This window comes from Chionomys nivalis, chromosome 1 (genome assembly GCF_950005125.1).
Source record: "Chionomys nivalis chromosome 1, mChiNiv1.1, whole genome shotgun sequence".
Taxonomy (NCBI): domain Eukaryota; kingdom Metazoa; phylum Chordata; class Mammalia; order Rodentia; family Cricetidae; genus Chionomys; species Chionomys nivalis.
In genome coordinates, this window is record NC_080086.1 from 142383094 (window position 1) to 142395258 (window position 12165).

Sequence of the window (12165 nt, forward strand, 5' to 3'; positions counted from 1 at the left end):
TCGGGAACTCACCAAGGCCAGCTGGCCGGGGTCTGAAAAAGCATGGGACAAAACCGGTCTCGCTGAACATAACGGACAATGAGGACTACTGAGAACTGAAGAACAATGGCAATGGGTTCTTGATCCTATTGCACGTAATGGCTTTGTGGGAGCCCAGGTAGTTTGGATGCTCACCTTAATAGACCTGGATGGAGATGGGTGGTCCTTGGACCTCCCACAGGGCAGAGAAACCTGCTTGCTCTTTGGGCTGAGGAGGAAAGAAGACTTGATTGGGGGAGGGGGAGGGAATGGGAGGTGGTGGCGGGGAAGAGGCAGAAATCTTTAATAATTAAATAAATTAATTAATAATAAAAAAAAAAGAAATAGCAGAAGGGATGATGGCTGGTTGCTTAAGTGATGATAATGCTGGGAGTCTCACGGAGCAGTGTGAGCCTGACAACAACAAACCATGAGGCGGTCCACAAAGGCACCAACACCTACTGTAAAGAACTCCCTGATCCACAAGGACCAGGAGCCTCTCTTTTTAGGGATGCTCTGTAGGGCTTTGAGCAACATGGCTTTGGTGTCCTGTGTGTCAAATGCCCTTCATTTCTATAAAACTATTCACTTGGAGACTCTTAATAATAAATGCCTATTAGACTGATTATAATAAAGAACTTTGCCTATGCCACTAAATTTGTATTAAATAGCCCAAACTATCCCATCTTCAAGTAAGATTTTATGATTTGAGATCCAAAAATCAAAATTTCAACCTAATATACCAGGGTAAAATTGGTGTTGTAGACATATAATTATCAAGGCTCTTCCTAGCTTCCTTAGGATATACAAGTGCCTTTAAAATAGAAATTGGATAGCCTAAGGTCACTCAGAAAAGGAGGAATTTGAGCCAATATCATATATTTCAGTAAAGCTCCCAGTGGTGGCATTTGCTCAACAAATATTTATTGGATTGTTAATGTGAGCCAGGCAGTGTACGATGCCCAGTAACTCAAGGAGCACCCAACATCTCTTCCCAGGGATATTTTGTTGATTTACTGTCAGAGTACTTCACACTCCATTAGGAAACAAACAAACAAAAACATCCAATTACGAAGTCATTAGCACTGCCTTTTAGAATCGAAGCTCGGAAAGCAGAGCCCTCGATTGGAAGGGCCCTTAGAGACCCACATCGCCCCTAACTTCACAGATGGGGGAGCAGGCTCATGTAATAAAGAATGAGGTGGGCCTGCGTGTGCCCGCACAGAAAAGCAAAGACTATATATCTGGGAGGAGAAAAAAGTGAAGAGTGCCAAGGGCAATGCAATCCATTAGACAAAAAGAAGGGACAAAGGCCTCGGTACCCAGCAAGTTTTTCAATTTTAAACATGGAAGGCATATGTCTTACAAGATGACAGGAAGCACACGCTGGGAAGGGGAGGGTGACTGCACTATGAGGCAGGGGCTGGTGTATGCATTATGGGAAATTCCGACTCTCAGATTAACACGTGGTTTATGTGTATGGTGTATGTGCACATGTGTGTGAAATGTATAGAGACCAGAGGTCAATATCAAGCTTCTTCCTTGATCACTCTACAGCTTAGTTTTTGAGACAAAGCTTCTTAAGTGAGTCTGGAGCTCACTGATGTGGCTAGGCTAGCTAGCTAGTAGGCTCTGGGAATTCTCCTGTCTCTACCCTGATGCTAGGCGTGTGCGACATTGCTTTTGCATAGGCACTGGGCTCTGAATTCAGGCTCTCATGCTTATGAGGCCAACAGTGTCCTGACTGAGCCATCTCCTGACCCCACTTTGGTTCAATTTTATACACTTCCACAGATTCATAACAAATATGTGCATATGTGTGTATGTATAAAGTACACACACACTCTAATCATTTTATGATAGGAGTACATGCTGAGAAATGTTTGTTAGGCAATGTGTGCTTATGTATACATCAGTGTATACTTATACAAACCTAGATGGTACAGCCAAGAACACACATGTGCTATATGGCCCATGCTGATGATATATGTTGTCATAGGCCCAGGCAATTTTTGGTGGAGGTGCCATTATGTGACACATGACTACAATGATAAGCAGAAAAAGTATATATATATATATATATATATATATATATATATATATATATATATATACACATATATATACACATATATAAAATCTGAGACTTTAATTATTGAGACAGAGTCTTATTATGTAGACCTTGCTGTTCTGGAACTCACTGTATAGACAAGACTAAGACTGGCCTAGAACTTAAAGAGGTGCACCTGCCTTTACCTCCAGAGTGCTAGGATCACAGGTATACATCACTGTGTGCTCAGTTTACAATTTTAAACCAGTAGAAAAGAAATCTTGAATGCCTGCTTGCAGCCTAAGAGTTGGCTTGTTTCTGGGCACCCAGACTTTACTTCTGAATGCCCCCTGACTCCTTTTGGAGATGCCTCTGCCCTTGTTGAGCTATGGTTTCCTTACAGAGGAGGCAGGGATAATAGCAGTGCCAGCCTGTTGGGCTATACTGAGAATCTAAGATTAGCAGCTCAAAGCCTAAGGCAGGTCCTCAGTGGACAGCATCAGCAATGGCAGCCATCAATACTGTCAGCAGCACTAACGATTGCTATCTAGCGAAGAGCCTGGAGGAACACCTGTCTCAGCCATGGTGGGCTCCTTCCTGCCACAGCCCTTTCTTCTAACAGAGAATTCTGAGAGAGACGCATGACACCAAGGAGGAACAGTGAGCGAGGTAATGGCCATTGCCTTCATGACAGGAGCTGCTGGGTGGCTGATGCTCAGACAAGATCTATGCTCCTAAAGAATCACCCCGAGTCATCAGTCCATCTTCACTGTGTGTCCATTCTCCAATAGTTCATGTCAAATGATATTACAACCCCGGAGTGATGAGCAAAGAGCACAATTCATGGAAAGTCAGAAGGTCCCTCCCCTCGGGAACAGTCCTAAAATGGGTCACACAGCCCAGTGGTTGTTAAAGGTTCTGGCTGGGCACAAGTGCAGTTTACTCTCTCTCCTCACACAGGTATCTCCTCAGTGAAAAGAAGAGCTAGGGCTCGGGGATGAAGCGCTGCACCCCAGTAGGATCCTTCAAGAAGGCAGGCAGGTTAAAGACTTGCAGGGATCTGTGTGTCATTGGTACTCACGGTATGATTTCCATATCGGAGGCTGATATTCCTCAGCATCTAGAATGAAGAGAGAGATCACATCAGACTGCATGTCAACCTGCCAATGCGTGTCTTCCCTAGAGGAGGGACAGCCTGTCAGCTGGACTCACATTCCAACCCCAGGGGTCTCTCGGCTCATGAACAGAGTCATTCCAGGCACAGAGGCAGAACATGCATGGGTAACTTGTGGGCCCAACAACAACAATATCTTTAGATCACTACTGTGACAGAATAAACAACTTAACAGCTTTCAGAATTCAGTAAATAAAAAAAAAGATTTTGAAGTAATTAATTGGATTGTGCTTTCTAGTGATCCTTTCAAAATATATTTATTCAACTTGGCATAATAAACACGTAATTTATCTCAGTTTCCAGCCAAACCTTTAGTCAATTTATTAAGGCTCGAGGGCAGAATGCAAAGTGGCGAGCATGCAATATTAGGTGTGGAAACTTGTGTGGCCAAAATCCCCGCCACTCCTAAACTCCTGGGCCTGACATTAGAGGCATTGAGGATGCTCTTGGGATTGCACTACCTCCTTGAATTAATGTTAATATGCATCTAGAATATTTCCAGAAGCCTCACAGCAAGCACAAGAGTCGGATGAGGGTGTTACAGGAGAGGATGAGTTGTTCTTCATCACCCTCAGAAACAAGCAAGAGGAGGCAATGGCTGCTGCCTCCGCTCCCGGCCTTGTGAGATACCATTCTCCCTTGTGGTTAGTGTCCTGTGTACTCACAGCTGTGAGCCTAATGAAGCCCCTGTCAGCCTAAACAGCCAGGGCCGTAGAGTCTGGCCCAGGATACATGTGGCTCAGAAGGAAGCTTGAGTTTTCTTTTCTTTCTTTCTTTTTTTTTTTTTTTCTCTCGAGACAGTATTTCTCTGTAAAACAGTCCTGGCTGTCCTGGAACTCACTTTATAGATCAGGCTGGCCTCAGACTCACGGAGGTCTACCCGCCTCTGCCTATTGAATGCTGGGACTAAAGGTGTGCACCACCACCGCCCGGTAAAGCTTGAGTTTTCCAATTTAGCATCTTTAGGTACATAAGCCCTGCTGTGTATTCCCCACTCCCATTCCCAGCTGCTCTGTCCTGTCCCTATCCTGGGGCTTCTGTCCTGTTAGAACTTTCCTAATTCTGGAAGGAATTAACATCTGAGTTTTTCTCCCTGAGAAACACACGTGCTATTTATTGATAAATACCAACCACAAAGTGACCAACTTTCCCCCCAAATCCTACTCAGATATGCTTGTTTAGTTTAACATTTTATTTTGTAATAGATATCTTGTTCCTTTGGCTCATCACTTCACAAACTCAAAGGTCGTTGTGTACCCTTTAGAACATGGGTGCATGTGCATTGATGGTTTCTACTGTGACCAGACAAACACTGGCATTGACTCCTTAAATATTTTTTGCATATTTTGTTTGTTTGTTTACTTATTTATTTATTTATTTTATGTGTATGTATGTTTTACCTGCATGTGTACAAGTGCATCACATGTGTGCTTGGTGTTTACATAGGTCAGAAGAGGGCGTCAAATACCCCATTATGGATGACTGTTAGCCACCATGTGCACGCTGAAAATCAAACCCAGGACCTCTGCAAGACTAACCAGAACTCTAAACCTCTGAGCCATCTCCCCAGCCCGCTGGCATTAACTCTTAATACCTGTGCCAAAGTAAGAAACAGTGTCTCATAATAAGGAGCTGTTAGCCTAAACCGCTGGTTCATTTCATCCTCTTTGTAACATGAATCAAAGTTAAACATTAGCAGGAATGTTTATAAAAGACCTTTTTAAATCAAACAAACCAACTTGCTGAGTTTACAAGAAAATTCTTAACCATCCATCCCATGCCGCTTCCCCCAGAAAAGCCAGGCCCTATATGCTTGAATGTGGATCACATCTCCAAAAATAGTTTTCAAAGATAAATAAAAATCAATACAGGCAAACACACACGCATATTTGAGCATGCACAGGAACACACACAGAGACAGACACATATATTGTATAGAAATTAAATGAGACGCTACCTAAGACATCACAGGTAGGGAGAAAGATGATCTACCTATAACCTCTTCTTATTTTAGGTGAGATTATTCTATGAGCTAAGTCTAACCCTCAGGCGAGAGGTGGTCAAGATCGGTCAGGACCTCCACACAACTTTCTGTGGACCGAAGAGAGGTTCTGAGGCAGCGGCAATTAGCACTCTTGTTTGGATACAGTCCTGAGTATGGCTTAGATCTAAGATGTTCTTACCTCATGCCCATTTAAATTAGACACCCTCACTATGAATGTCGTCTTGCCCTAAGAACAACCTAGGATGGTTTTTCATGAGACTCAGCGGTCCCATTAACGCAGGATGACCTACAAGCGCTGGAAACCGTTTTCCTTTGCACTTGCTTCCTGTGGTCAACACAGCTCAGAGATAAAGAAAGCTGCCCAAAGAAATGGAGGATCTCAATGGCCCCTGGTCCAGAACCCATCAACATTTTCCTTCTGTGTGTGGAATAGACTTCACTGTGGTGTGCGCTGGCCCCCTCTGAGTCCGCTGCATGCATTTCCGCATTCCACAGCTCACCCTGCCATACCAGCCTCTGTGTGCTCAACACAAATAATGCCTTTCCAAGTCTGTGCCTTTGCTGTGTGGATTATCTTCGTAAAATGCTCATTAATAGGTCTTGGCATGGCTCATTTGTCCCATCACGTAGGCCTCAGCCCAAATGTCACCTCCTAGGGGACTTGCCCTTAACCCAGGCCCTCTCATATCACGCAGCTTGGTTTTCTTCATAGCTTCTGTTACCATAGAGAATACTTATTGATTGTTTTTTTTTAATGACTGGTCTCGCCCCACTATTTGTCAAACTCCATTAAAGCAGGAGCATTGGCTCACCCACTTTGGCATTACCAGCCCTTAGCAGGTGCCAGCATACACCAGGCCTTCAGACACAAACCAGAGAGGCGCTAGTGGGGCAATGGTGAGCACAGATGCCTTCCAATACCTAAAACAAAAACGTGTTAAATAAATGAAGACTTTCATGAGACCGGGGAGGTGAGGCCTGCCTATAATCCCAACACTCCAAAGGCGGAGGCAGCTGAAGGTATCTATAAGTTTCAGGCTGATCTGCTCTATACAGTGAGCTCCAGGCCAGCCAGAACGAGGCAGTGAGACACTATCTAAGGGATCTATGTGTTTCCTGCCGCTCCACCTTCTGCAGACAAGCACTGCCGAGCGGCACGAAACAGTCAGGTTCTTTCTGTCTCCTACCCTGAGTGCTGGGGTGTCATGGGGATTCACTAAGAGTGCTTACGAGCTGCTCCTAAGAGAGAACTGCGCTCTGTATAAAGTCCCTGATGTGGCGGGCTGCTATTAGTGTGTCACTGTGATGTCACCCTGTCCCGGCTCTTCCCAGGTGGCTCACTGCTATTGTCTTCGCCCTCCCCACGGCAGCCATTGACTGTCTCCATTTCCTCAAACCTGGAGCCTGTAATTAAGTTCCAGGGCTGTTGTCATGGAAGTTTCTTCTCTCATATAAAAGAATTCAAATTGAGAGACCATTTGCCATGCTTCAGTGGAAGGGACTGTAATTACCTTGGCCTTCGAGACCCGTTTCGTGAACCACACGGCAGTACACTTCTCAGGGGCCACGGTCAAGGGACAGATCACAGAATAATTTTAATATGTCGTAACAAGTCCTGAGCTGCCTCCAACAGCACCTCACTAACAATAAAGCTATCTGCACCGACTGCTCCCACTCTGTGTCTTCTTCTCTTTGGTGACGGACTTCACTCTTGGATCGGCAGACACTTCACGTGACCTTTTCCTTTCTCAGGTAAGTTCTCGGGAATCTCATGAAGCTATTCTGATCCTCTGTACTGCTGGGATTATAGATATTCTCTACTACACTAGGTTCACGTGCTGTTGGGGATTGAACCCAGGGCCTCCACTGTGCTAAACACTTTGCCGACTCAGCTACATCTTTAGTCCCACTTTTCCTTTAAAGCGTGGGGTGCCTGTGAGGTCAGGTAGTTCTCCTTCATTACCTGGCAAATGGGTGAAACGAGACACACAACTATTAAATGGCTTCCTCAAGGTTGTAAAACAAGTGAGGGGCAGAAGTGGGCATTGGTCTTCAGGACCTGGAGGTATCACTCATTCCAGTCAGACAGTCCCTCCAACTGCACATATTCAAGTTAAGAAAATGACATTATCATATAACAGAGCTATCAGTTTGATTTTTGGGAAGCTTAAAAAAATGGGTGCAAAACTTCCCCGTGATTTAGGGTGGGACACTCCGGGATCTGTGCACACTTTCCATGGCCTGTGGTTCAGGTGACAGCCTCCGGGGTGAGACCATCTGGATTCAACACCCTACTATGCCCTTCACTGTGAGACCTCAGGCACATTATCTAATCTTTCTGGGACTCATCAGTTTAACCTATCAAACAGGAGGAAGAATGTTCTCCGACACAAAGCATTATTATTACAAAGAGTTCATATTTGTGAGAAATTAGTCTGCAAAGAGAAAACAAGTATGCTTGAGGTCAGTATAACCAGAGAAAAGACTGAGACAGACAGACAGACACACATACACATACACATACACACACATAGAGACACACACATACACACAAATCTAGGGTAGACTCAAAAAGTAAAGGGAGGCAGTAAAATGGATAAAGGGGCATGAAATGAAGCTCGGAGTCCAGATTTCTAGAATCCACATAAAGCTGGATATAGTAGCAAGATAGGAGCTCGAGACAGAGAAGCCGCCGATGCTCAAGGCCAACGACCCTGGCTTAGGAAGGGTGGATCCCATCTCCAACAAGGTGGAAAGTGAATACCAACCAAAGGTCGTTCTCTGACTTTGATGGCACAAGCATGCTCTCTGCCCCCAGCAACACACATCAAACACACCCAAGCACAGACAAAGGTTCTAAAACATACAAAAAGAGTGAAGATTGGACAGGAGATAAAATATGCGGACAAACTAAAATGAAATGCTTTGACTATAAAGTTCTATGCTTAATGCTATCGTTATCTTTAATGACAGGAAAATAATTCCTGCCACATTGTTACTAATAAAATCACAAAGCAATAAATTTATTATCAAGGAGATGATCTATCTTTCCTTTTTAGATACCATCCTAGTCTGTAACCCAGCCAGTCTCAGAACTCAGCTATTTTCCTGCCTCAAACTCCCAAATACTAGGATCATAGACATAAGTTACCACCTCTGAGTCTTGTATTTCAGTGTGTCTGTGTGTGTGCGCACACATGTACATGGACGTCCACGTGGGAGCACATGTGTATGTGTGCACTGTGGGACAAAGGCCACCTTTGAGTGTTATTCCTTTGGTAACATCTGCCTGGTTTTTGAGACAGTCGTTCACTGGTCTGGAGCTATCCAAGTAGGAAAAGCAGGCTGAACAGTGAGCTCCAGGGATCCCCCTATCTCTACTTCCTCAGAGCCTGGACTGAAAAGTTGGGACAGCATGCCTGACTTTAAAAATGTGAATTCTAGGGGTCAAACTCTGATCTTCTTGCTTATTGACTGGGCTATCGTCCCAGAAATAAATAAATAAATAAATAAATAAATAAATAAATAAACAAACAAATAAATAAATAGGTTCATATTCCCAGAAGCACAATTATTAAAAAGCTATTATACCTGCTATTGAATGGGTAATCCTACTTTCCTCTGATTGCTCACCTATATCTTGTAACTGTTTATATTTATATTGCATGTATGAAAATGAAAAGGAATGGGAGATAAATTTGGAAGAGCTCTAGGTCTTTCGTCGTTTGTTTTGAATGCACTGCTTCAACAAAGCATCACCTCGAAAAGAAGTTGATGCAACAAAACCTACAGAAACAGCTCTTATTTAACAGCCTTGGTGCTGATGGAGGAGGAACAGAGCTGTGCCTACTACCCTGGCCCAGTTTCTGAAAAAGCCTTGTGATGTAAGCATGAATCAGCCATTCCAGGCAGGCTGGGAAGCAGCTATCTCCTCTCATGTAAAAGGGATAAAAGTAGAAAAAAATGCTTAGAAAATGATCCAAAACTTACCAAAAATGATTAATGGATCAAATGAAAATATAAAGAGTCTGCATAATACTTATGTGGAAGAGGGGAAGGGGAAAGGAAGGGAGGGAAGAAAAAGAGAATGGGGGAAGAGGAGAGAAGAGATGAGGGGAGAGGAGAAGAGAGAAGGGGAGGCAAGAAAAGGGGGAGGGGAGGGGAGAGGAAAGGAGAGGAGAGGGTGAAGGGGGCCAAAGGGTACAAGTAGAATTTGAAAGTGACCTTGAGAAAGCCATACCTGCTGAGTATTTGAGCCTTGAAAAGATAACACAGCCACCATGGTCTTGGGGAAAATCAAATTCTGGAATGGTCCCAGAGAAGGCTGTTCAGTTTGTGAAGCAGTCTGGGGACAGGAAGGGCTCTTAGAGAGCATTCGTGGGACAACATCATCTTTCTAGAGGAAGCACACAGCAAAACTAACACGTCTACAGAGACCCCACTAAACTTAGAAGTAGTGCAGACTTACTGCTGAAAACAGAGAAGGTAATAATTTTAAAATGTGTCATTTTAAAAGTCTCCTACCTCAGGAAAAAATGCTCCTTTAATAGATTTGTGTGAGACTTTATAACTTTTTCTCTGTGTCTTATTACAATAAAATTCTACAAAAATGGTCCCACACTATATATTATGATTCTACAGTTTGCTTTTAAAATTTTAATGTTACTTCTCTTTTTATTCATATATAGATAGACAAGGCCTCTCACAATCATTAGTCCTCTCGTCTTAGTTTTCTCAGTGCTGGGACAGCAGCTGTCTGGTCCCACACCCAGACAGCTATTTTATAGGTAGGCATTTTGTTTTCACATCTGTACACATGCATCTATGTTTCTTTCCCTTCATTTAACTAAAGGTTGGCCTAGTGTATGCTTTTCATTTATTTATGAACAATTTCTCAGGAATAGACATCCGGGCTTCTTTTGATGTTCTGCAGATGCAAACAACGCGTGGCTCTTGTATTCGAGGGGTGGATCTCAGGGGAGTAAAAGTCTGTGTTTTCATTATGAAAGTTTTTCTTAAAATATTTTACAGAAAAGGTTATGTTAACCGGAAACCTCAGTGGTGTGTGCAAGAAAGTTGAGCTCCCTATACCCCCCCAGCTTGAGCTCCCTATATGCCCCAGTCTGAGCTCCATGCACTCCCACAGCTTGAGCTCCCTATATGCCCCAGTCTGAGCTCCCTGCACCCCCACAGCTTGAGCTCCCTGCACCCACAGTCTGAGCTCCCTGCACCCCCACAATCTGAGCTCCCTACACCCCCATAGTCTGAGCTCCTTACACCCCCACAGTCTGAGCTTTCTACACCCCCACAGTCTGAGCTCCCTACACCCCCACAGTCTGAGCTTTCTACACCCCCACAGTCTGAGCTTTCTACACCCCCACAGTCTGAGCTCCTTCACCCCCACAGTCTGAGCTCCCTACACCCCCACAGTCTGAGTTCCCTACACCCTCACAGTCTGAGCTTTCTACACCCCACAGTCTGAGCTCCCTACACCCCACAGTCTGAGTTTTCTACACCCCCACAGTCTGAGCTCCTTCACCCCCACAGTCTGAGCTCCCCCCCACACACAATCTGAGCTCCCTACACCCCCACAGTCTGAGCTCCCCACACCCCCCAGTCTGAGCTCCCTACACCTCCATAGTCTGAGCTCTCCCCCCACACAGTCTGAGTTCCCTACACCCCCACAGTCTGAGCTCCCTACACCCCCCCCAGTCTGAGCTCCCTACACCCCCCAGTCTGAGCTCCCTACACCCCCCAGGTCTGAGCTCTCCCCCCGACACATAGTCTGAGCTCCTACACCCTCACAATCTGAGCTCCCTATACCCTCACAGTCTGAGCTCCCTACACCCCCCCAGTCTGAGCTCTCCCCTGACACATAGTCCGAGCTCCTACACCCTCACAGGCTGATGTCAATCTGCACCCTAATTTGTGATGCTTCTTAAGATTGAACTATAAATTCACAGGTAAGACTATATGTATTTGCAGAGTAGCAGATAGAGACAGGAAGCTCCTGTGGAAATAAGGCTATGGCCTGACGTGAGAATCCATGAGTCCTAAGGGCTATGTTGACCGCAGCTGGAAGGCTGTGCATCCCAGGATTTATGGCTCCAGAAATAAGCCACTGTAACAGAATCACCTGAGGAGCAAGTGTAAAGGAATTTGGGAACTGATTAATGAAGAAAAATGAAAGATGGCATATGTTCTACTTGGGTAAGTGACAACTGAAGAGGAACCCTGTAAACATCTAGGAGAGCCAGTTTCCTTCCCTTGGCTCAGTGGAGGGTGACAAGAGCAATGGAAACACACAACCAGGCTTTGGAAACAAGACTCATTGGTCCATAGAATGACCTAATGAGGAAGCTGGAGGAGACCTACCCCTGAGAGTATTTCAGATATGTATTTGGATCAGAGGATTTTCTGGGAAACACGGGGAGGGGAGTTTGGGTCCCCCCCTCTGCCATTCCCTCTCTCACAAATGCCAGCCCTCTGCCGCCCCTTTTGATTTACTGATGCACACATTTGCAAATGGCCACAGTGGCCTTTTTCAGGGATGTTGGGTGCAAACCGGTTTTTCATTCAGTACTGGAGTAGTCGCTCACTTTGAGATGACAGTTCAGGATTTGCGGCATGATCAGCTTAATGGGCCCAGAATGGGTTGGGATCCAGATTAAGGCAGAAAACAACAGCAGGAGTGGAGTGCCGCTTATGTGTGCACTGCAGTGTGTGTGCACTGCAGTGTGTATGCACTGTGGTGTGTGTGCACTGTGGTGTGTGTGCACTGTGGTGTGTGTGCACGGTGGTGTGTGTGCACGGCAGTGTGTGTGCACTGTGGTGTGTGTGCACTGTGGTGTGTGTGCACAGTGATGTGTGTGCACGGCGGTGTGTGTGCATGGCAGTGTGTGTGCACTGTGGTGTGTG

General features: G+C 45.1%; 1 protein-coding gene across 1 annotated transcript in view; it reads right to left on the reverse strand.

The window, feature by feature from the left end:
* Positions 1 to 12165, reverse strand: part of Chn2 (chimerin 2) — a 290537-nt gene that overhangs the window by 141338 nt on the left and 137034 nt on the right. The window contains exon 2 of the mRNA XM_057770551.1: positions 3150 to 3188. Coding sequence (XP_057626534.1) covers positions 3150 to 3188 — 39 coding nt within the window. The remainder of the gene's footprint in view (positions 1 to 3149; positions 3189 to 12165) is intronic.